A 24,051-nucleotide genomic window follows, 5' to 3' on the forward strand; every position below is an offset into this window, starting at 1 on the left:
ATCTAAAGCTCTTGAGAACCCTTGCCACCCTTGGTGCCGGCGGTCTTCTTGGGGAGAAGGTCTGAAAACGAATGTTAGTGGAAGCTGGAGATGAAAGACGGCGCAGTGCTTACTCTGGTGAATGTTTGGCAGAACACCACCCTGGGCAATGGTGACGTGTCCCAGAAGCTTGTTCAACTCCTCATCGTTGCGGATGGCGAGCTGGAGGTGACGAGGAATGATACGGGTCTTCTTGTTGTCACGAGCGGCGTTGCCGGCCAACTCGAGGATCTCAGCTGCCAGGTATTCAAGAACAGCGGCGAGGTAGACGGGAGCACCTGATAAAAGGGTCAGTTGATGAAACTGGATGAAGCGGCTGGAAGATGCGACTTACCAGCACCGACACGCTGGGCGTAGTTGCCCTTTCGGAGAAGACGGTGGACACGACCAACTGGGAATGCGAGACCGGCCTTGGACGAACGGCTGTGATTATGAAGTCAGAAATTGTTCAATGAGTGTTGTATGTGAAAAACGCGTCGTTTTGGATGGAAAAAACGCGTCAAAGCGGATGGATTGGGATGCAAATGAGCAAACTGGAACAGAATGGGCGAAACTCACGATTGCGCAGCCGACTTGGCGCCGCTGGCCTTGCCTCCGGACTTTCCTCCAGTCATTTTGAAGTTTTTGGTGAGTGGGTTGGTTTTGAGGGTGTTTTGAAAGTGGTGAGATGGTAGATGAGCTGTGCGCGTGAGATGTTGTGGTTGATGGATGAAAAGAAAAGAAGCGGCGTTGAGGTTTGGGGGGACCTGCTGGCTTTTGTAGTTCAGCGTCGCAGGTGCAAAGTTGCAGATCAAGGTCCGCAGGCGCGACTGGCGCACGGGCCACACAACAAGAACGCGCCTGCCGTGATTTGCAGTGAGAGCCCCGCGACTACTTAAGCCAGGCTCGCCCGCCCAACTTCAACATCGTTTCTCTTCCTTCCTACACCACAACAGCAGCATCCATCAGATTTCATCAACCAAACTCACCAGACACATCCACCACTTCAAACCACACCCAAAAACCACATCAAACCGTCGAAATGGCACCAAAGGCAGCTTCCAAGGTCAGTTTTCCAGTTTTGCTGCGTTTTCGCAGTACCAACTAACGCGTTGTTTTGAAGACCCCAACCACCGCCGGCAAGGCACCTGCGGGCAAGGCACCCGCTGAGAAGAAGGAGGCCGGCAAGAAGACCGCCGCGCCATCTGGCGAGAAGAAGAAGCGCACCAAGACCCGCAAGGAGACCTACAGCTCGTACATCTACAAGGGTATGTCATCTCACCTCATTTGCGCGTCGCATATGATGCGCTTTCCATTCTTGACTCGTATTGACGCGTTTTGTTCTTCAGTTCTCAAGCAGGTCCACCCAGACACCGGTATCTCCAACCGTGCCATGTCTATCCTGAACTCTTTCGTCAACGACATCTTCGAGCGCGTCGCCACCGAGGCATCCAAGCTCGCCGCATACAACAAGAAGTCCACCATCTCTTCGCGCGAAATCCAGACATCTGTGAGGCTTATTCTGCCCGGTGAGCTGGCCAAGCACGCCGTGTCTGAGGGAACCAAGGCGGTGACCAAGTACTCTTCTTCCACCAAGTAAGCGGTACGTCACATGGGGTTTGTGATGGCGGCGTTTGTTTTGGTCTTGATTCGAGAGGCTCATGATGGTGGCCGGGCGTTGTTAATGCGACATGGGATGGGTTTGTTTTAGTTATTTCATTTGCTGTGCTCAAATACCAGCCGCTGCAGCGGCACAGCATGGATGGGAAAGCTGTACAGTAGCAGCAGCAAGAGTCATGAATGCATGATTTGAAACTTCACACACTGGCCTCTCTGTTTCTCATACTCATTTCGATGTCCTGAACGGGCCATTTTGGTTGCTCAATCTGTGGGGATCACTTTTTGAGAAGCCTTCGAGTCGCRGGACCATTGCGCGCGAGTTGCACTCGAGATGGCCTCCTCTCGGTTCTGCAAACTGATTTCACCGTACGGAAAAGGCCTCTGAGTTTGACAGAGCTACCCATCCCGTCGAGAGCACATTCTGGCGAGCTTTCCAAACAGCATTTCTACTCGCAGGACCGTTGCGTATGAGGTGCAGTCGAACTACATGGACGCGAAAACGACACGCTTTTTCTGGTATCAAAACAACGGTGCGGCGGCCCGGATCTCGCTCGGGCCAGAAATCATCGACGAAAGACCAAGGGCAGTTGAAATTGAAGGTTGCCTGCCGGCTCTCTTCGCAATCAAACGACGACTACGCTCACGGACAGGTAGCTGTAACCACCAAACCAAGCAATGTTGCGGATCGCTAAGTATATTGCCCGAAGATGTCTTTTCGATCCTGCTGTTGTTTCCAGGTACAATGGACAACAGCCCGACCTTGTAAACCGTCAAGAAACAATGCAAGACGGAAGACCATCAGCGTGTTCGTACTTGAGCAAAGAGAGTGAGGTCTATACGATGCATCGCAACTCAAAACCCCGTCGACTACCTTGCTATGCATCCCAAACCACGACAAAAAAACCAAATCATAACCTCATGAATCACGTTCCAACCCTAGCATCATGCATTCCGTATCGTTCGTGGAGGAAAGAGAACACTACCAACTCTCATCCTCATCATCCATCGTCTCCACCTCGTCAACCGCACTTGCACGCTCGTTACCCGTGGCATACTTTGGCTCCGTATCGTGGATGTGTATGATTGCCTTGCCGGGCATATCGGTCACGGCCTTGCGCCAAGCCTCAAACTCCTCCTTGGAGCGGACGAGAAAACCCAGGAGCATGGAGGGATCCATTTCGGCGATGTTGATGCGTCGAATGCGTCGGGTGTGGCAGGTGTCGATATCCTCTGGGGAAGGTTGTGGGGATAGCATGGGTTGAGTGGTGTGCGGGTCCAGGTAGAAGAAATTATCTCCTTGGTGGCCTACGAAGTAATGACTGCTGCTAGGTCTACCACCTGCGATACCGACCGACTGAGGGAGTTCGAGCACTGACTTCAGGGCTGCACGGTAGGCGTGCGTGACTTTCTCGATACCGAGTCTGATGCCTAGAACGATGAGAGTCGGCTGGAACTTCTCGTCTGCGTCATGTTGTGAAGCTGTCTCTAGGAKAGCGTCGATGTAGACGTCGCTGTCGTTGGGTCTTGCGTACACTCTCAAACCAACATCGTGGTACGTTTCTGTAAGAGCGCTGCAACTTTCTCAGTACTGTCGGACAACATACAACGATCGTCATGACAAACTCACCGAATGCTTCTGGCTGTGGCACTGGGCCCAAACCATTCGCCTGGATACGTTCCACAAGCCTTTGCACCGTGTTCCACAAACTTGTGTATTGAGAACGGAGCCTCAGGTGTGTCTGCAAATAAAGAGAGGATTTCGGAGTGTTCCTTCTCTTGTTGTCCTCTTCTCCACTCTCTTCCCAGCCTGAGCATGACCACTGTATTCGCCAAAAGAGACTGTCCACTCCGGATCATGCATCCCCATCCCGTATCCGACGTGAAAGCACCTTGGTTTGCTATGCTGCGTAGCTTCGTAGCAAAGGACATGTTCGTTGCCGCAGCAGGATCYGAGGATTTCTGTATAGGTGGAAAGCCGTTCCGGTACGTCAGCCAGAATCGGGACTCGAAATCATCCAAGAACTCTGCAGGCCATCCTAGATCCTCCTCTTCCATGGATTTAGACATCTGAACTTGGTCGAAGCTCTTGACGAGCTCATCATCTGCGACATCCTGAGGTGAGAGTGACGGTTGAGTCACAACGGCAGAGTCAGCATGAGATACGGCGGAGTCTGACTTTCCAGAGGGCGAGGTTCCGGGAGCTGAGGATGGTCGTTGTTGGTTGTACTGCGAGTCATACGTCCGTCCCAGACAGCATATCGGCGAGGGGTCATCGTTGTGGACTTGTCGATCCCACAGATAGTCCACAGCCCGCTTGGAAAGGCGAGCGAACTCGTTCATTTCGATGTCATGAAAGAGGAGACTTTTGCAAAGAGATTCGATCGTGGTCTGCCTGCGCCTGGTGTTGTGCCGTGCTCATGAACCATCAGCAGGCTACGATCATGTGCATGTGAGCTTGCGACGGCCCTTTCGGAGAGATCCAGAGCACTTGATTACTCCCAGTGCAGGAGGACCTAGATGTAGAGAAAAGGTATTAGAAGGGCTTGGTTGGAGTAAGCTTGCAAGGTCTCTCTCTGCGTGCTGTAAGTCAGAACCGATTGTTGTAGGTGTTGTCGCCAGTGATGGAGCGTTCCAGCTCCCTCGTCGCATGCCGGAACGTCGGCGGGAGACTAGCGTTGTGGAAAGCAGGGTCCACTGCCCCACTTCCGAGTCGCGCATCTCCCGTGAAGTCATCGATGAAAGATGCGGCGGATGCATTCATTTCTTCTCTTCCTTATCGATCACTCACCATAGCCACTCTTTGGGACTTCAAGAGATCAGATTACTATTCCTTCGTGAGAGGATAGACCATTCGCACGCGTTGAACCCGTGGACTGCTTGGTAAATACTGCACACCTAATAGCCAACGTGGGGGCAAACTACAATGGCGAAGAACAAAAAGGGCAAAGGGAAAGTGCAGAACGGCAGGGCCGCGCAAAAGGGGAAGGCACAGAAAAGAGCATCGAGCTTGTACATCCAAGATGATGACTATGGTTCGTGGTCAAGACCGCTCATACAGTCTTTTAAACCCAGCTGAGACATCGCAGAGGAGGTTCAGAAGAACTTTAGAGGATTCYCAGGTGCACAGCAGAGAGAYCCACGTACTCACCCAGAAGGTGCAAAATTTAGACATTTGCCCATGAGCTTCGTCAGCGCTGGAGCATCCGGTAGTAGTGCCGCCCCGCCAGGGAACGAGAACCGCAACGCCAGCGCATTGAACGCCACCGCAACCGCACCACCTGCCGATACCACCCACGAGGACATTGCCAGCGAGGACGACTACGACGAGGAAGAGAATGATGACAACGACGACGACATACAGACCAACATCATGATGGACGTTCATCTTAACATGGACATGGACAACATGCAGATCGACGCCTCCAACAGCAAGACAGCTAGCAACGGTAGTAAGAAAGCTGCGGATGAGGATTCTGCTGMGTTGGCCGGTAGTCCTTCTACAGAGATGGATATTGATGATGAGCAGCCGTCGTTCGTGGTTGACACAGTCGGCGACAGCACGTTGGAAGCTGGCGGATTCCATGGCAAGCTCCCAGTCCGCCGTGCGGTCTCGCCAGCAAGGTCTGACTCAAGTGGAGAGGTCATCTTCTCTGGACGCAACAATTTGAGGAGTACGGTGGTGGATGATGCGGTGGCACATTCTGAGGAGACCTCACCCACCAAATCTCCCTTTGAGAGAAGCCCTGATGTCCGGTACGCTACCTGGAGTCAAGAAAGGCCTAGTCATGTAGATTCCCAAGCAGATGCCACATTCACCAAGCCAGCACCTCCCCAATACAAGAATGGCTGGGCTTCTGGACCGTCGCCAAACGATACCTTCGTGTCACAGGATATATGGAGAGCAGCACCAGCAATTCCATACTGGAAAARGCAGCCGAAAAAACCCCGTCCAGATATGAATCCATCAGCAGCTGAGGTGAAGGCATTCACAGAGGCACCAGCGAGAGCGTCCAGAGTACAGTTCGCTGAAGCTACTTCATCCGGGTATGTCAAAGGCAAAGATGCCGAAATTGCCGCTTTACAAGCTGACTGGAGGTCCGTTCTAAGGGATAAGAAGAATGCTAAGAAAGCTGCGGTCGAATCTGAGGGTGACGCAGCACCTGCCGCCGCAAAGGGTAACCGACGCGGCAAGCGGGGACGAAAGAAGGACAATCGTGCCATACGGAAGGCGATCGACTCGGAAGAGACCGACTCAGCTGGAGAGGCAGCGTATGATGACTACATGGAGAACTTGCAAGCACAAGCAGAAGATTCAGACGAGGCAGGTGCTGAAGGGAACACGTCGTTCAAGTTCGCGTTCGGGCAGAAAGGATCCGCCAATCTAGGTCCATCCATGGTCGTTGACGGGAAAGAGATTGGAGACGACGAGCTACTTCCTAAATCGACGAAGAAACTTGCGGCGCAAGAAGCGGCAATCGATGCGGCGAATGATGACTCCGAGTGGGAAAGCGACAGCAGTGCTCTCAACCCCAATCCCGACGAAATCTCATCTGACGAGGACCTCTCGTTGGACAGTTCGGATCTCGAGGAGGACTTGGAGTACACCGAGCGCCAACAGTGGGAGGACGAAGAAGACATTCGCCAACGCCGCCAGGATCGAATGACTGACGAGCAAATTGCACGGCTGCTAGCCAAACAAGAAGAATTTGGCATGGCTGGAGATGAACTCCTGATTGAGGATGATGGCGCGTTCCCGTATACGTCAGAAGAGGGTGTTGGTGATGTCGAAGCTGCGCGTGTCGGTCTTTGGAACATTACCAACAATTCCTTCGTCGCACAGAAACCTGGCATGCGCCGTGGACGCGGCGATCGCAAGCACAACTTCCCAGATGCCTCTGCGTTGGCGGACACTGTTGAGCAGTATGGAGAGCACGGTTTCGATATCATGGACTTTGAGCGACCGTCTTTGCGACCTACGAAGAAGGGCCGGAAGGGTAAGTTGCCGCCAGAACTCGAGCTGCTCTCTGACGATGAGCTCAAAGCGGAAATGAGCAACGCCTGGCAGAACGACCGTTATAAGAAAGCGCAGAAGAAGCTTGAGCGTGAGCAGCTCCGTAGAGAGGGATTGCTAGGATCAGCTGGCCGCCAGGGCAAGCCCAATCTGAACGCCAAGTATCCGTTGGGCATGACGATGGTTGAGGTTCACCACGAACTTCGCATATTCTTGCAGGATGAAGACCTGTATGAGCGGGCGTTCCCACCTCTGGCTAAGCTCCAGCGGAAGTCACTGCATGAGATCGCAGTGGCTTTGAATCTCAATTCGAAGTCCGTGGGCGGTGGCAAGAATCGCTTCCCTATCGTATACAAGACGTCGCGAACTCAGGAGTACTCGCCGGATATGTTTGACCGGATCATGAACGCTTCGGGACATGGCTTTTTGTCTAGAGGCAAGGCGAAGAAGATGGCAAAGGGCAAGGCTGGGGGTGCCGGCGGAGGTCCCTCCAGGGGCAAGCCAATGATGCATGTCGCCAACGGTCAAATTGTGGGTGCTGGTGCTGCAGAGATTGGCCAGGAATCAATGGGCMACAAGCTCATGATGAAGATGGGTTGGTCGAAGGGCCAAGGATTGGGAAAGGAAGGCGAGGGTATGAAGACTCCCGTCGAGCAGAAGGTCCGTCTGGGCACTGCTGGTCTCGGTTGAGCTCTCCCTTGCCGATGCGACACTCCTCCCTTTGGGTGGGTGTGGCTTTGCCGATGCGATGTTGCTTCCTATGGGTAGTGACTGTTGCTTGGACGTCTCGACACTGCGGTTTGCGATGGAGACTGTTCATGTTTATGTTGGCAGTTTGACTTGCATTGTCGGTGTTTGGTACAGTGATAGAGACTAGGACCTCAGCAGGTATCCCACATAAGACCCGATGCACACTCAGTACTTTATTATTTCATCTTGCCCAGTTCTCGAGTACCAAGGGGTTCGATCTTTGACTGAATTCAGCTTGGCTGCTGGCATGTTTTGGAGGGAGGGTTAGGGTTTGGGTAGTAGTACCGTCGACGGAAACGGCGACAACAACTCGGATGAAAACTTGACATCTTCCAGTCCGTTGTATAAATGTGAGGAGACGTTATATCAGTCGTTGGCGAGTTTTCATCTAACACAAGGTCTTTGTCTGCGTATCGATCTGCTTTTTAAACCTGTGCCCGGATTTTTGGAGATCGTGCTCTCGCAACCATTCACCTCCCTCCTCCAGAGACTGCCAAGTACTGGCAAAATGAAAGGATGCGACCACTCACATTGACGTGTCCCGTCCAGCTACACATACTTACATTCATTATTCAGCAGCATACCCAGTAGTTCGCAGGAACCAGATTTCAACACCCGACACATGGCATAAGATACACCACGCAATGAGCGACGCGTGGCGCATGCACAGCCACAGTTTCGCCACAGATACTGTAACTCACCTCACCTCGGTGAGGACTGATCGACATCGTGACATCACCCCGAAGGAACGAAAGTGCCGCTATCCAAGTTTGCCGCGCATGATGTCGGAGTGCAGGATGGACATCTTGGATCCATGTACATTTGTGCCTCCGAGCCACTATTGCTTATATCTACACCCTGCTCGTGCACGAGACAATGAAACTGCGAAAGGAGCGACCAATCACACCTGAACCAGTCATCATGGCACAAAACGAAGAGAAGAAGAGACGTCTGAGCAGCATCTTTGGCAAAAAGAAGGTCAACAAGAACGGAGATGTTGTTACAGATGTTACGCCACCCCCAGTGATTCTCACTTGCAGCAGCTTCAAGCACGTGGACGCCCACGATTATGCTCACGATTCTGCGTACGCAAGCAGTGACCCAACTGCTTCAGCGACATCTTCCACGAACACGAACACCATCCCGATTGAGAACTATGGCCAGATCTCCGGGGTCGATCAGGATCGGAATCTGGCGTTGAACAAAACCACAGGCGATGTGGTAGACGATGATACCGGCGAGATCGTTTCGACAGTTACGACAACGACAACAACCACGACCACGACCACTACGAGAGCAGGCGGGAAGAAAGAAAGTAAAGTAGATGTCATTACGACTCCCAGTTCCCTCTCCGCCCAGCGCCCCGACCACCACACCAGAGAGAATAGTGGGATATCAGGTGTCTCCGGTGCATCAGGTGCATCAGGAGTATCAGCAGAGAACGGTGTGGTAACAGGTATATCAGAAATGCCAGCAGATTCCTTCCACCTTCGACCTGAAACGAACGCCACCACCCCCGTGGCGACGACACCACCAGAACCAGTTGAGACGGGTCTTTCGGCCCCATTCGTTCCCATCAGAAATCCAGGCAGGAGATCCAGGGACTTTGAGCATCCATACAAGAGCATCCCCGAGATCGAGGAGCCAGTCAGCCCAGTCGCTTCCGTAAACGATCGAACTCGACGTGGAAGCATTGCTGGTGTGACAGACGCACCTCCTCCAATTCCAGAACGACCAAAAAGTACCACCCCTGTGATGTCCGCGACAGCAGGTCCTGAGTTCCCGGCACAACCATATCCCGAGATGCCAGCGCGAACACCGCCCGAGCTGCCACCACGAGTGAGCCCAGTCATTCCGGCACAGATAATCACAAGACCACGCGAGCGTAGTATTCCACGGAAGCCTGTGGGTGGCAGCGTTACTCCTACTGCAGACTGGCCAATGTCACCTGAGCCAACAATGTACCCCACGCCGCCGATGCCCCAGCCGATTTTGTCTCACCCTACACCGTTGTCGCCCAGTCTGTCTCAACCTCCGCCATTGACGCATCAGACGGGTCTGTCTCAACATCCGCCATTGACGTATCAGACGCATCAGCCGGGTCTTTCTCAACATCCGCCATTGACGTATCAGTCGCACCAACCGGGTCTGGCTCAACCTGTACACCCGACGCTACAGCCGAGTCTGTCCCAGAACCTCAAGGCTGCTGCTAAAGGATTCCATGTAAGTCTAAGATACTAGTGTGACGGTCTTGACCCCTGAAGCTAACGTACTGTTCCATAGGGCATCGGCGAGAGTCTACGCGGAACTCTTAACAATGAAATCGACACTCGTTTTCCCCGGAAGAATCCTCAAAAAGCCGCGGCAGCGAATGCAAAGAATCAGGCTGCCCTCAATACTGGACGTGAAGAGATACAGGGTTTGCACTTTCGTCGTTCTTGAGGGAATGGCATGATGCTTGGCACGTTATATATATATTGGGATTTGAGCTATGAAGTCTCTACGATTGATGAGAAATGAACTGGACATACGAAAGGCGGTTTGCGGGTGATACGGAACCCAAGCTTGCAAAAGGAGGATAGTCTTGCTTAGTATGTATAGAATTGCGATTTGTTCCTTTACCTTTCGCACGTCGAACAGTCGTCGCGCAGATTTAAGTGATCAAAAGTTGTCATTCTAAAACGTCAATGCCTAAGAGAGATCAGCCAATATTGCCCCCACACTCCAGCTTCGGGCACTCGAACACACCATCCTCTTGGGAAATGGCAGATGTAGCAGTCAGATCTTTCGACGGCTCGCAACCTCTAGCTCGAAGTCAGAGAACTGCTCTGTGGTGGTGGGAACGGGGGCATAGCAATCTGCAGAGCAGGGGATCTCTTCCAGGTCGGATTGTTGATCGAGCCGCTCCTTGCTGTACTCGCGACACGACCACGAAAGGTTGTATCGCTGCTTGAGGGGCCCTTACGATTCCAGACAGCGTCCACTTTGTGGTGCATGTGTCAAATTTGATAGTTCACCGTGTTGCTGAACTTGGCAATTTTCGCTGAATTTCCAATAAGTGATGTTGGATCTGGACTTGGCGGAACATGTGAAGGGGAAGCTGGGCGGAATACCTAGTGGGACAATGGCTTGGAGTCGTGGAGGTCCTTTTCTTGGTAAGGGATGACGAAAGTGATGCGATTTGATAGAATCATTCACTTGGCCACATTATTTTGATCATTATTTCCTCCTTCCCCTTTTCCTTCATTACTATCATCAATCCCATCCCATCAAGCCCCACCAAGCGCCGGCAGAGGACACTTCCCCTCCCCATAAACCATATAATTCGCCAACATGCCCTGCTGATGATGATCTCCCACATGACAAATCACCTGCCACAACCCCTGATTCGAAGCATTCATATACAAAGTATGTCCCGCTCCATCATTGATACTATTGGAAAACGCCTTCAGTCCATTCTCCATGAAAGAATGGCCGTGCATATGGAAGACATGACTTTCCCCTCCAAAAGCATTGACATACCAAATCACCTTGTCGTTCATGCACATTTCGAAGGTCGGGTTGTTGGCGAAGAAGTACCCGTTTAAAGAGAAGAATTGTGGAGCCGAGGGGAATTGGCCTGAGAGGCCTAGATTGGTCATTTGAGGGCGCCAGATGGAGGAGTTGGAACTGTAGAGGTTCATGTCGGGTGATCCGAACGAGCTTGTGGAAATTGTGTGGTTGGGTAGCAGTTTTCTGGCGTTTTCGCCGGAGAGAAAAGAGGCGGATTCTGAGTAGCCCATGTAGAGGAGGGGGATTTCGCGGTAGGTGGACATTGTGGAGTTCATTTTTCCACGGGAGTAGACAATCTGTGGGCCGATGAGGCCGGAGTTGGTGTCGATGCTGAGGTCGATGTAGGAGTGGTAGCTGTGGGTCTGATTGAAGAAGATGGTGTTAGTGGCAGGGAGGAGGTTGAAGGCCAATGGGACGTACTCTAGCTGGCTCATCGCCATTTGGGCCTGCAATGTCGGGTACGATCCATTTGTATACAACGCAGTCTCCTGGGCTGACGCCAGCTTCGACAGGAGGGACTGCGTTTGCGGTGTTTAGTGTCTCATCATAGCCTGGCATCGTGCTGTTGGGATAATCTGATCCCTCGCTGGTCTTGCTGTATTKGAGACCCATGGAATGCATTGTTGCATATGCTTTGGACAGCTTGTTGACGAACATGATCTCTACCAAATCACCCACTTCGCTGCGTAGTGTCGGTCCTTGGGTTCCTTGCCATTGTGGCTGTTCGCTGCATGTCTTAAAGGTGCTATCGGTGTAGCCACGGTATAAGGCTTTGAGGTAAGTTGTGTTGTATTCAAGTAGAGGCATGGCTCTTGGCGAGACGTTCAAGGGAACCTGTGTGAACTGTCAGTATTGAGCAGAGTAAGTGCTTCATGGTCAATACTCCAAGCCAATTGTCCCAGCCGGTCGGGCCGTAGTTCCACTCGACCTCTTCGGCAGCGACATAGTAGCGTCGCACATTCCCGCTGAAGTTGAAGCTCTTAGGTGTACCGGATGGTAGTTTACCGTCCATCTGCTGTGCGCATTGCTGCAGACTCGGGGCAGTCGAGGCTGCGGTTGGAGATGCCCACACTGATTGAATTCCCAAGAGGGACGCAACGAAAAGAAGAGTGAGTTGTGCCATTCTGCGATTTGATGGATGGGGTTGTAGACACTCAGGAAAGACCAACCTCTGATTATATATGAGGCAGACTATACCYCGATTGGCTTCTGTCTCTCGGCCTTCGATCATACGCTCCATGTCCGTAGAGTGATTTCACGTCATGGCCTTGCGATACTGATCTCCGCGGCACATGCGCTGCAGTGTCGCTCTATCTCACATTCTAGGCCCGAAAGTCTAGTTATCATACCATTGAGGAATGTCAACGAATCAAAGGCGACCTATTCTCAGCATGAAGCTTCGCAAGTTCGAACAAGCTCATGCGCATGGGTCGTGAACACGGGCCGCGCGACTCATTAGCATGGCTACTCAATGGATTGGTGCCAGCGTAGGTGAGGACTGCAGAGCCCTAGAATCCTCGGGCAGTAGTCTGCCTTCTTTCCGATCTTCCTAGCCAATAGGGAAGGTCAAGATGCCACAATGAAAGTTTGAAGCCTCGTGCACATCTCTGTGTCCCAAGCTTCATGATCCGCCGCGTGGACAGAATTCAGGCCTCGTCGGCGTGGTAAGTGGCATGTCGTTTGCAATGCAGAATCAGGGACCCAATAAGCTGGGAGCTGTGACATTTTTCTGAAGTTTTCTTGGGTTGAGCAGCGGATGTTGCGGCACTGGTCCGGGACGGCTCCTGCACGGTTATGCGCCAGCCATGGCGATAGTCTGAAGGGACGTCACCAGTGTACACATGATTTGAATGCCCGTGTCTAGGATGATTTGTGTTGTGGTAAAAGATGCGTCTTGTAAAGTCCAATCCATTCCAAGCAGTGACATGCTTTCAAGGGCACGTCGGATGTTACCGATCGACTGTGGGGACCTTGGACGACGGATCAGAGCCATTCTCAAGAGGTCACCGTCCGGGACGGTAGCGTTGTCGGAGCTCACGGTATGTTGAGAGGAAGAGCAGGAGATGAAAGTGAAGAAAGAGATGATTGCGTGGGTATTCCCCGATGAGCAAGTATTCAGTAAGCAGACTGTTGATAGGCGGGAACCATATGTCCCGACCCGAAAAGGTCTAATCAACAAGATCATGAAGCCGTAGACTCGATTCTCAAACTCATGGAGATGTAGTACTCATGACTAGTAGTAATCTGACGATACACAGGCGGGTCGACGCGTCGTAGTTACAGATCTTTGCAATCTGCTCATGAGTCTCTGCTATATCCACCGTTCCTCTTGGAAGGGGACACGTCTGAGAGCATCCTAGACAAAGGCCATCAAATTTGGAGACGGTCAAGTCGAAATTGCATAACAGAACAGATGGATAATTCATAGGTAGAAGATGTTTAATCCTCCGGCACTTTTACCGAGCCATTGGTTGAAAGTTGAGACCTTGTAGTTCTAAGGCGGGTCTTCCGAGCAGCCACAGCCATGCAGGAAACAACAAGCATGCTGGTCGCATGGGAACATATTGTTTTCCTATCCGCAAGAAAGATTGGCGTGTCATTCCGGAATAAATGCGTCGTCTCAACAAAGGAATTGATGTCTTCCATACACAAGCAGCGACCAAAGAGGGCGTAATTGATTGAAACAATGCGCCTCTTGCGTAGCCAAGACTCAGACAACCGCGGTGAAGGGAAAGTTTGTCTTACCCGATCGACAGTGTTTAGTCCAAGTCTATCTTTCGTTCTAGACGGACTCTGGTCAGCACACATCTTCCCCTCCTCCATCGACGACGACGCGGATTGTAGGAATCAATCCACATCAAAGATCTCTGCATCGGAAAACAAACACCCGTGCCGAGCGACATCGCCGCCCCGGATTCTTGGGAAATTTAGGGAGCTCTTGTCAAGATTAGATCCATCTAATCTCTTGTGGCTGGCATACCAAACCACATCTCATCGCATACGGACGAAGTCGCGCCGGCAGAGATCTTGAGAGAGCTCGATCAAGAGAGACACATTGTCGAGCGTCCGATGGAGACGCACAGCAAGTTCATAGTCGATGAGGCCGAGGAATACGAGTGCGTATACATCTACCATCTTTCACGAGGAGAGGAAAGGAAGAAGCAGCGGGCTGGACATGGGGACAACCTTTGGACTGACGGTGGATGGTGATGCAGCTATGAGTCCCTACCTCCCAACTTCTCCCTCGCTGCCAACATGGCGGCGGGCGCCTTTGCTGGGATTGCGGTATGTTGACTGAAGGAGGGCGAGATGAATGAGAGACTGACGGACTATAGGAACATTCGGTCATGTACCCGATCGATCTCCTCAAGGTGAGAAGAAACCGCTATACCGCGCGAAAAGGCGACAACGACTGACATCAAGACGTACAGACGCGAATGCAAGTCGTGAACCCAACTCCCGCGGCGATATACACGGGCATCGGCAACGCCATTTCCACAATTTCACGCGCAGAGGGCTACATGTCACTATGGCGAGGTCTATCCAGTGTCGTAGTGGGAGCTGGTGAGATTTACATCCGCGTCCCCCCAAACTCGCGCAGACTCTAATCACACCTCTACCAGGTCCGGCGCACGCTGTCTATTTTGCCACTTACGAAGTCGTCAAGCAGGCCATGGGCGGGAATGCCTCTGGACACCATCCYGTAGCAGCTGGTAAAATCAACCCTCCCTGATACCCTCTGTCGCATCTCTAACATGATCGATTACTCACAGCCTCCTCTGGAGCCTGCGCAACCATCGCCAGCGACGCCTTTATGAACCCTTTCGACGTCATCAAACAACGCATGCAAATGCATGGCTCCACATACACCTCCCTCGTCGACTGCGCCCGCAAAGTCTTCCGCGCTGAAGGCCTTCGCGCGTTTTACGTGTCTTACCCGACCACCTTGACCATGACAGTCCCGTTCACCGCCCTTCAATTCACCGCCTACGAGTCGCTCACCAAATTCATTCAAGCTCAAAGAACGACTCGCTTTGGAGAAGTCCCCGCTTACGAWCCCTTCACACATTGCATGGCTGGAGGCTTGGCTGGTGGTGTGGCAGCTGCGGCGACGACCCCTCTGGATGTGATCAAGACGTTGTTGCAGACAAGAGGTGGAGCTACGGACATGGAGATCAGACACGCAAGAGGACTGTTCCCTGCCGCGGGGATCATTTGGAGAAGAGAAGGAATGAAGGGATTCTTCCGCGGAATGAATGCCAGAGTTGTGACCGCTGCACCAAGCACGGCGATTTGTTGGAGCGCATATGAGTTGGCCAAGGCATATTTCATTCGGGTCGAGGGTGAGGCGGCAGCTTGAATAAAGTTCCTCATGAGAGAGGAGGCGCGAGTTGCTGGTCTGTTAAGAGGTGGTGATGTTCCTTCACGGGCATCATTCGGAGCGCCGACCACGTTCAGAGAGACGCGCTCAGAGGAGTAGCTTGGATCCTCTGCCAGCTGAATCAACCAGGCGGAACACGTCGTCAGAGCAGCCAGCAGGCGGGCACGACTTATCCGCATCGACCGCTTGCAAGTTGGACGTTCCAGCCAAAAGCGCTTCTTTCGAGAAGGCGTCTGTTCTAGGAATCTATCTGCTCATCCGTCCGGACCAGATGGGAAGACCACCAGATGAAGCGAGTTAAAATGTGTAATAGAGCAAAGTGAAATGAAAGAAAGGGAGACCCTGTGTACATAAGCGCAATACCTTTGATGAATAGATCAATCCATGCGAGATGATGTTCACTTTGAGATTTCGCTTCCAGATTGACGGATTTGTTCAGGACTGATGAAGGTTGCGAGTACCTACCATTTACTTCAATATGGCAGCACATTTGAGACAAGAAGGAGGCATATGTCAAGCCATCTCTGGAGTATTGCTATTCTTCGTTTCATATTGGATATACATAAGTTTTCTCTCTTGGTCTCGCATTGTCTGATACCAGCTCAACTCTTCCATCCAGTCCATCCCAAGCCCTCCCAGCAATGTCCTGTCCTGTCCTGTCCCGTCCTATCCAGAGACAATCTCTCCCCCTTTCGTCAAGATCCATCCCATCAACCGCCCCTCTCTCCAAACTTCTCGCTCCATTCCTCGAATTCCTTCAATCCCTCTTTACTAACACTCGGTCTGATGTTTCCCAAACTCGCCTCAAAATCTCTCATACTGATCGGCCGAATCTCTTCGGGAGACATCTTCAACAAAAGCTCTCCGAGACTTCTGAGAGGTCCCATCGCTGCATCTTTCGCTAGAGCGGTGATATCTGAACCAGAGAATCCTTCTGTCAAATCGACGAGGCGTTTGATATCTCTATCAGAGAGACCTTGGCCTTTCCCACCAAGTAGAGTTCTGAGTTGAGATTCCCGGACATGAGGTTCCGGAAGTGGGATGTATTGACGCCTGACGAAGCGGCGCCGGGCGGCTTCGTCGATTGCCCAAGGGAGGTTTGTGGCTGCTAGGACGAGGACGCGACTTGCGTCACCTGCTGAAAATTAGTCCACAATACTGTCGGCTTATGAGGAAAAGTAACTCACCTTCACTCGTCTCCCTCCCCGCTGCAGCCCGCTGCAAATCACTCCACTGCACCAGAAACTCCGTCTTAATTCTCCTCGTAGCTTCGTGCTCTCCATCCCCTCTGGCACCCAACAAACTATCAATCTCATCCACAAATATGATGCTAGGAGCCAGCTCCTTCGCCAGGACGAACAATGCCCTCACCAACTTTTCGCTTTCTCCAAGAAATTTACTTGTCAGTGAACTCGCTGAGATGGCGAAGAACACAGATTTACTCTCCGTAGCAACAGCTCTCGCCAACATCGTCTTTCCCGTCCCAGGTGGCCCGAAGAGAAGCATGCCCCTTGCCGGCTCGCGCAGACCGAGGAAGAGGTCTGGACGGAGGAATGGATAGACAACAGTCTCTTTCAAGGCGGACTTGGCGATTTCGAGACCTGCGACATCGTTCCAATGCACTTCATCACCTTGAATGACGACTTCATTGAAGATTTGTTTGGCCGCATTTTCGTCTACTCCGGCGGGGAGATTCTTCATCAGATGCTCCACACGGGTGGACCAGGCTTGTTTCTCGGAAGGCGTGCCGGGTGGGGAAGTGTTGTCGGAGGATGGTGATGTCGTAGGAGGGGTCATGGCACGGGAGGGAACGGGTCGTGACTCGATTTTCCGTTTGGAGGTTCTGCGTTTGATTCCATCGGCGGTGTTGTTGGAAGGCCGGGGAGGAGGAGTGGGAACCGTGCGTGATGTGCGGGCTTTAAGCTGCGATTGTACGTTATCAAGCTTCTGACGTTCCGTCACGGCGGTGGAGACGCCCACGGCTTTGCGTTGRATCGTTCGTGCTGGTTGTGGAGACCCATTTGCCAGATCGAGGTCGCTAGGTTTCCTTGCTGGCACGGGTGGTGGCGATTGCTTAAGTCCGGAAGATGGATGGTTGGGAAATTCCTTCATGTAGGAGATCGAGCTGTGTCCGAGATGATCTGCTAGAGAGCTCGCAGTGTACGCTGGTTGAGGTGAAGATCGGTGAGGTGGAGGTGGCGGGGGATAGACATTGCCTACTGAATCTCCGCTGTTGGCAAATGATTGGTGGGAGTAAGGGTCCAAGACTGGGTATTCCGGGTATGGCGGAGGATATGACTTTGGGTGGACATCCTCGACGGAACTTTGATAGCTGCTTCGCTGTGAGACGTATTCAGAAGGGCTGGGAGCGCGAACAGCCGGGTTTGACGAGTCTCTTCTTTCCTCTACAGATGTGCGTGGATGTGGGCGAGCTACAAGCTGTCTCGTGTACGGATCCCAGGTCATCTGTGGCATAGGAGCTGGAGTAGGGGTTGTGGTAGTAGAGACGTTGGTAGAACTTCCATTCATCTGCAAGGGAGGCCTCTGCCCATTCCAGACTTGTGCCGCAGCTCGAGACGCGGCACTTGGAGGCTTGCTCCTCATGCTCGTTGCCATCTTTCCACCACTGGACGCCGAACGATCCTTGGTTGCTGTCCTCAGCGTCTTCAACATGCCCGCCTTCTTCTCAGGACTCGGAGTTCTGCCCCGTGGCTTTTCGACGACTGGAGGAGTCAGACTTTTCCCAGGGATCGGATCTGCCTTTAGGCTCATCGTGCGCGGAGTCTCCTTGCCGGAGCTCTTCCTGCTGGTGTACAGCGGGCGTTGTGAGGGTCGTCGTTGTTCGGAGAGCTGTGGTGGTCGTGGAATATCTGCATACGAGGTTTGAGGAACGGTGTCCTGTCCAAGCCAAGTTTGAACACCACTGTGCTGACTGTGCTTTCCATTCAACGACGGCCTCGATGACGACGAAGCGGCGGAATCTCTGCTCTTAGTGAGCGGTCGCTCCGCTTTGATCTTCAACTTTGACGACGACTCTGCTTTCTGTGCCTTTCTCAGCGCAGCTGCCTCTTCCTTGGCCTTTTCCTTGGCCTCTTCCGCGGCCTCTTCACGAGTCTTTCTCAGCGCGTCCAGCAAGTCGACGCGTTCCTTGCATTGTGTCTCCATGGCTCGGAGCGAGTCCTGCAGGGCCTTTTCCGTCTCGCTTCGCGGTATGTAGTTGCTGGGCATCTTGTAGGCATTGTGATAGWAGATTTGGTCGAGAGCATTGCGCCACGACCGCAGGGCTTCGGCCTCGTTGTTCTGGCCTTCAAAGTAGATTGCCGTCGAACAGRTGAGGTAGCATTCGTCGTAACATTTCTGCATGGACGACGCAGGCGCCTTGCTGCGCATCATTGTGGGCCAGAATTAATTGGGGTTGATACCTTTGCTTCCTCACGTGTGTGTTGAGCGAGAGGAGAGATAATGGCAATTCAGAGGGATGACGTGCGTCGTTGCTCTTCAGCCACTTTGGGTCGCATTCGCTCGCTAAAGTTTCCAAGGTTGGGGCTTCAGCAGCTACTTCGGGACGGCATTTCAGAAATCAGCACAGGCCACTCCAAGAATATCTCAACTGGGGGAGACAGACGAGACGAGACGAGACGAGACAAGAGGAAGAGAAGCAGCTTTCTGAAGATACTCGATGCACCCGTGGCGTCGTGCAAAATGTGTCACCCGCACTCTTGACTGCGCCATCTCACGCGCCTACACCACCTCACGTGTCCATCAGGCTCAAAAGATTGGCATCGACAAACTCCTCCAACAAAATGCCCCTTCAAATGAAAAGGTGCAGGTCAACGGCTGGATTCGATCCGTGCGCAAACAGAAACGAATTGCGTTTGCTGCTCTCGGAGATGGCTCCACCATAGACTCTCTCCAAGCCGTACTGAAGCCCGATCAGGCTGCAGAGTGAGTCCGCCTATTCTTTCTAGCTTGAACATCAACTCACATAATCTCCAGCCTTTCCTACGGAACAGCAGTACAACTCACCGGAACCTGGCAAGCCTCCCATGGAAGTAAACAATCCCATGAGCTACAAGTCTCCTCTCTGCAAATACTCGGTGCCAACGATGCAGAATCCAACCCTTTGCAACCCAAATACCAAACTCCAGAATTCCTTCGTACGATCCCTCACTTGCGGTCAAGGATCCCTGCGAATGCTCTGCTCCTTCGTCTTCGCTCCCAACTCATTGCCTCCATTACAAGATTCTTCAACGATGAGGAATTCATCCAGACTCATACGCCCATCATCACAAGTTCAGATTGCGAGGGTGCTGGAGAAGTCTTCACCGTCTCTTCCAATGCCGTCACCAAGGAAAGTGGCGAAGTTGAGCACTTCTTCAAGACTCCCAAGTATCTCACCGTATCCGCCCAGCTTCACCTCGAAGCTCTAGCACAATCTGTGGGAAAAGTTTGGACACTCTCCCCAACATTTCGCGCTGAGAAGAGTGAGACACCGAGACATTTGAGCGAGTTCTACATGTWGGAAGCCGAAGTCTGTTTTGCGAGTGACATGTCTGAAATCATGGATGTTGTTGAGAGAATGCTTCGAGCCGCAGCGAAAGATCTCCTGGATTCGCAAATCGGACAGCAACTCATCAAAGTACGAGGCTCACCACATCCGGATGAGGCAGAGAACACATCTATCGACGCAGAGACGTTAAAGAAGAGATGGGTTGGTCTCGCAGCCCCATCCTGGCCGAGGGTTACTTACCACCAAGCAATTTCACACCTCCAGCACGCCGTCTCGGAAGAAGGAGTCGACTTTCAATTCCCTCCAGCGGTGGAAGATGGTCTGCAAGCCGAACACGAACGCTACCTCGCCACTTCCCTGGGTAAAGGCTGTCCGGTCTTCGTCACGGACTACCCCATCGATCAGAAACCCTTCTACATGTCTCCATCGTCAAATGGAAAGACAGTAGCGTGCTTTGATCTTCTCGTTCCTGAATTCTGCGAGCTCGCGGGAGGGAGCATGCGTATCCATGACCCCGAGGAACTCAAGATATCAATGGAGAAGAAGGGTGTCAAAGGAGGTGACTTGGATTGGTACATGGATTTGAGAAAGTACGGGAGTGCGAGCCATGGCGGGTTTGGGTTGGGCTTTGATCGACTGGTGGGGTATCTGGGCGGCGCAGGGAATTTGAAGGATGTGGTTGGGTTTCCTAGGTGGGTCGGAAGAGGTGACTGTTGATGATGGACGAGGATGTAGGATATGTGAATGAGGAGAGAAGGGAGTGTAAGATTACCGAGGCGAGGAGAAATAACGATGCACTGTTGTATGGAAAGGGCAATATCATGGGTAAAGATCATGGTCCTTTTGCACACCTCAAGGTTACCTTTGCTGTCCTGAGTGCGTGTTGCGACATCTCGATACTGTGCTTACAGCGGAGTAGAGAGAGCGTTGTCTATGAAAGCATTGAAGGAGATTGAAGAGCGAGGGAGAGGGGGATATGTCGGTGCTGTGCCGCTCCAGATGTATATACGCACTGCCGTTCACTATAGACTGCCCAACCTATCGCCTTGACTTCGTCGGGGCAGTACTCTTCGCCGATCAACCTGACGATATGCGGCAAAGTGTCGATGGACACGAGGACCAGCTATTGGCCAGAGAGCTCTTGAAATCACGGGTCTGGGCAAGAAAGAACTTGGGTATACTGGTGCCTACTTTTGCTATTTTTCAAGTAGAGAGAGTTCTTTGTGAAGAGATGTAACGCGGTAGAATGAGAGCCGAGAATGAAGGTCTGAGCTTATGTGCTTGTCCCAATGTTGGCCAGCCGGCTGATGGGACTTTGCTCGATTGCTGTCCCAACCGTCCAGCATTGCCCAGGTTAACGCCCTTCCCAAAACTTGGTCTGATGCGCCCACAGGCTGTAATCTCAGAATAGACCAAAACAGGCAAAATGAACCCCAAAACCTGCTTCGCAATGCTCAGATCATATACCTAGATGATGATGGAGGACAAAACCCATGCAGTTTCGATCTCTATACCTTTTCTCTGAACCATGCACTTCGTAAGAACATGGCCGCGCCCGCCCAGCTGATGGATGCCTGTGCACATACGACCCACAGAGCTTCGAATCTCGCTGGTCTGGAGTCCCAGAGCAGTGGCAACGAGCTGGGCGAGCATACCGGCTTCTTATCTCGTCCAGACTCGCATTCGAACCATCTCAAGCCGATTGCAGTGAATATAGCCGTTCACGATCGACTTGCAATCCAAGGCGCTGACGCGTGCAAAAGGGACCAGATATCTGTCGCAGGTAGCACTGACAAGGTTGCTGCCCGCAACAACGACAGCATTCGATGAGACATCCGACCCTCCGTATTTGACTCTCCGCAAGGCTGCTGCTTTTCGTGCTTGTAGCTACCTATCAGTGAGCGTTGTCGTCAATTCTATCCCAGAAGAGGCGGCAACCATCAATCTCATCTGACCGCGACTGACTACGTTGAGGCGGGTAGGGAGTGAAGTGAGGATGGCGTATGGCGTCGTTTTCCGGGATCGAACAAAAATGTTGGTATGAGGTCGCTGTGAAAATCGAGACTGATCGTCCGGCTATTGTCGTATCCGTGTACTCATCCTCTTCGTTCAGGCTGGCGCATAGCAATCTGCTCTTACGTTCCCCCACACCCCAAGTTGCAGATATCCTGTTCATGGCCCGGTATCCTCAGAACGGCGCGAGCCCCGTTCAGCAGCAGCGCAGAAACCACAACGCAACATGTTGCGATACTGGCAGAAAGTGGCTATCCAAGCATCCCTCAAAAATTGCAACCGTAATCTCCGAACCGCGTGTCTCAAGCAGGTTCCCGACTACCGCTTCCCATCCCAACCATTTCGTAGGTCCCCGCTCCATCCCGACCTCTTCCTCTTCCACTTCCCATCTCATGACCGGCCTCAAGATCTTCCGGCGCATTCCCTGCTGCCTGACTTTCCGCGGCCGGTTGCTTTGTCGCACTTCCTCCAAACATCATAGGTCGCAACTCTCTCCACTGACACGCCCATATCCCCAGTGAGCACATCAAGGTCACGGAACATATCTGCAAAGCCCACCATGCGATCGTGTTGGGAATGCGGTGGGTATAGAGGGATGTGACGATCAAGTGGATGAAATGAATCGTGAGCGCAAAGTCGGGGACTAGTTTCGAGCGGGCGATCAATAGTAGCAACGGAATCACGCTGTACACAAAACCGTCAGTAAGAAGCTCCGAGGTCAAGGTAATGTAGCATGACATACGTAACAAGCGCATCCAGCATCCAGCACAACCCCAAAGTCCATCCCGTAGTAACATCTCCGCGTACGTTCCGCCAATCAAAGATCTCGCCTGGTGCGGGATGTTTGCCGGCGACAAAGGTGGTGAAGACGATGAGTATGAGGGCGATCGCGTAGTAGAAAGCCTGCAAGAGCAGCATCTGGGAGAGGATATTCCATGGGCGGAGATCCGCGAGTGCACCGGGGCGGGGAGGTCGACGACGGCGAGCCATTATGATTGTGCGTTATCGTTGATTTAACATGTTAGTTGCGGAAAGGAGGAGGAGTAGTTGACAGAGTGTTAGGTTCCATGTTAGGTATGCCTATTCCGTAGATGAGCGCATGCAGGAGAGCTATCCACGTGTGGAGGTGTATTACAGCGTATTTAGCCTTAGCGTGCTTGCTTACCACTCTGCCATTGAGACCTCACGTACACCACCAGAACACTCCTCCACGCCGGAAGCCCCCATATCACACGTCAACATGGCCGAACACGAGGAGGACCACCCTTATCATGCCAAGGATGCCATCGGCCAGGCCATCAAGGCCACCCTCATCACCGGCGGAGCAGGACTCTTCATTTCCACCATTCAGAACACCCTCACTCGCCAGAATGTAGGCATGATGGGTGTTTTCACGCGGACTGGAGGCACAGTCGCGGTCTTTGGTATGGAAAGATAGGACCAAGAGATGACCGAAGCTAACTGCGGATGTTGTATAGCTGCAATGGGCGGCGCATACTCCTTCACCTCCGCGGCTTCGGCAAACTTGCGCCAAAAGGACGACACATGGAACGCGGCAGTCGGAGGTCTTTTCAGCGGCACAATGTTAGGATTGAGATGTATGTGGAGCATGATTCGGGGAAGAGACGAGATCTGGCGCTCTCTTGCACCTCTCTCGGGATGTGGACTATGGGTTGGCTGACAATGTGACAGTCCGCTCGGCACCAGCCGTACTTGGCTACGGCTCTGCCATGGCCGTTGTACTCAGCGCATTCCAATTTACTGGTGGCCGCCTCGATGGCTACAAACGGGATCCTGAGATTGACGAGGTCGCGAGGAAGGAGCACATGCGAAAGAACAGGAGGCGGCCGATCGATGAGACCGTACACCAGTTGGGTGAGGGGCGAGGTGAGTGTGATCTGGAGTAGCGCGGTGGGGAGCGGATACTGACGTACGGTGTACAGGAATCTATGGACCTGGATACCCAGAGCGGAGAGCACAGAGAATCAAGGAGGCTTACGGTATTGATGTACCAGGTGCGAGGACCGAGTAGATGGAACACGGGTTGGAATGTCCTATCGGAGGCATCGGAAGGTCTGTATGTTGTATATCGCTCACGGAACAGATTCCCCAATGGAGTTCGATTTCTTATGTTCTTGGAGAAAATGCGACTTTCGTAACGGTCGGTGTAGGAATAGGTTTGCAGATATGGCTGAT

The 24,051-nt window shown here is 52.5% G+C and overlaps 11 protein-coding genes; 6 read left to right on the forward strand and 5 right to left on the reverse strand.

Moving 5' to 3' along the window:
• Positions 1-2: 2 nt before the first annotated feature.
• On the reverse strand, positions 3-653 carry RCC_09119 (probable Histone H2A-alpha; the record flags this gene model as incomplete). XM_023774361.1 has 4 exons in its annotated part: positions 3-61; positions 114-317; positions 374-462; positions 598-653. 4 exons carry the CDS (start codon positions 651-653, stop codon positions 3-5), a joined length of 408 nt encoding a protein of 135 aa, XP_023630129.1.
• Positions 654-1,060: 407 nt separating this feature from the next.
• RCC_09120 (Histone H2B) lies at positions 1,061-1,618 on the forward strand (the record flags this gene model as incomplete). XM_023774362.1 has 3 exons in its annotated part: positions 1,061-1,084; positions 1,142-1,286; positions 1,368-1,618. The coding sequence occupies 3 exons, from the start codon at positions 1,061-1,063 to the stop codon at positions 1,616-1,618; spliced, it is 420 nt and encodes a 139-aa protein (XP_023630130.1).
• Positions 1,619-2,617: 999 nt separating this feature from the next.
• On the reverse strand, positions 2,618-3,978 carry RCC_09121 (related to Probable cysteine protease atg4; the record flags this gene model as incomplete). XM_023774363.1 has 2 exons in its annotated part: positions 2,618-3,209; positions 3,266-3,978. The coding sequence occupies 2 exons, from the start codon at positions 3,976-3,978 to the stop codon at positions 2,618-2,620; spliced, it is 1,305 nt and encodes a 434-aa protein (XP_023630131.1).
• A 583-nt stretch (positions 3,979-4,561) lies between these two features.
• On the forward strand, positions 4,562-7,339 carry RCC_09122 (uncharacterized protein; the record flags this gene model as incomplete). XM_023774364.1 has 3 exons in its annotated part: positions 4,562-4,670; positions 4,725-5,682; positions 5,746-7,339. 3 exons carry the CDS (start codon positions 4,562-4,564, stop codon positions 7,337-7,339), a joined length of 2,661 nt encoding a protein of 886 aa, XP_023630132.1.
• Positions 7,340-8,320: 981 nt separating this feature from the next.
• Positions 8,321-9,841, forward strand: RCC_09123 (uncharacterized protein; the record flags this gene model as incomplete). XM_023774365.1 has 2 exons in its annotated part: positions 8,321-9,622; positions 9,683-9,841. 2 exons carry the CDS (start codon positions 8,321-8,323, stop codon positions 9,839-9,841), a joined length of 1,461 nt encoding a protein of 486 aa, XP_023630133.1.
• Positions 9,842-10,668: 827 nt separating this feature from the next.
• On the reverse strand, positions 10,669-12,191 carry RCC_09124 (uncharacterized protein; the record flags this gene model as incomplete). XM_023774366.1 has 3 exons in its annotated part: positions 10,669-11,313; positions 11,372-11,785; positions 11,835-12,191. The coding sequence occupies 3 exons, from the start codon at positions 12,189-12,191 to the stop codon at positions 10,669-10,671; spliced, it is 1,416 nt and encodes a 471-aa protein (XP_023630134.1).
• Positions 12,192-14,020: 1,829 nt separating this feature from the next.
• RCC_09125 (related to protein MRS3, mitochondrial carrier family) lies at positions 14,021-15,311 on the forward strand (the record flags this gene model as incomplete). XM_023774367.1 has 6 exons in its annotated part: positions 14,021-14,067; positions 14,167-14,236; positions 14,287-14,322; positions 14,383-14,515; positions 14,575-14,664; positions 14,725-15,311. 6 exons carry the CDS (start codon positions 14,021-14,023, stop codon positions 15,309-15,311), a joined length of 963 nt encoding a protein of 320 aa, XP_023630135.1.
• A 731-nt stretch (positions 15,312-16,042) lies between these two features.
• On the reverse strand, positions 16,043-18,725 carry RCC_09126 (related to SAP1-member of the AAA-protein family; the record flags this gene model as incomplete). XM_023774368.1 has 2 exons in its annotated part: positions 16,043-16,467; positions 16,520-18,725. 2 exons carry the CDS (start codon positions 18,723-18,725, stop codon positions 16,043-16,045), a joined length of 2,631 nt encoding a protein of 876 aa, XP_023630136.1.
• A 286-nt stretch (positions 18,726-19,011) lies between these two features.
• On the forward strand, positions 19,012-20,559 carry RCC_09127 (related to asparaginyl-tRNA synthetase (mitochondrial); the record flags this gene model as incomplete). XM_023774369.1 has 2 exons in its annotated part: positions 19,012-19,277; positions 19,329-20,559. 2 exons carry the CDS (start codon positions 19,012-19,014, stop codon positions 20,557-20,559), a joined length of 1,497 nt encoding a protein of 498 aa, XP_023630137.1.
• Positions 20,560-22,157: 1,598 nt separating this feature from the next.
• On the reverse strand, positions 22,158-22,845 carry RCC_09128 (related to multi copy suppressor SYS1; the record flags this gene model as incomplete). XM_023774370.1 has 2 exons in its annotated part: positions 22,158-22,539; positions 22,598-22,845. The coding sequence occupies 2 exons, from the start codon at positions 22,843-22,845 to the stop codon at positions 22,158-22,160; spliced, it is 630 nt and encodes a 209-aa protein (XP_023630138.1).
• A 250-nt stretch (positions 22,846-23,095) lies between these two features.
• RCC_09129 (probable NADH-ubiquinone oxidoreductase 213 kDa subunit) lies at positions 23,096-23,887 on the forward strand (the record flags this gene model as incomplete). XM_023774371.1 has 4 exons in its annotated part: positions 23,096-23,279; positions 23,334-23,453; positions 23,548-23,742; positions 23,799-23,887. The coding sequence occupies 4 exons, from the start codon at positions 23,096-23,098 to the stop codon at positions 23,885-23,887; spliced, it is 588 nt and encodes a 195-aa protein (XP_023630139.1).
• Positions 23,888-24,051: the final 164 nt, after the last annotated feature.

This window comes from Ramularia collo-cygni (genome assembly GCF_900074925.1).
Source record: "Ramularia collo-cygni strain URUG2 genome assembly, contig: RCC_scaffold16, whole genome shotgun sequence".
NCBI lineage: Eukaryota > Fungi > Ascomycota > Dothideomycetes > Mycosphaerellales > Mycosphaerellaceae > Ramularia > Ramularia collo-cygni.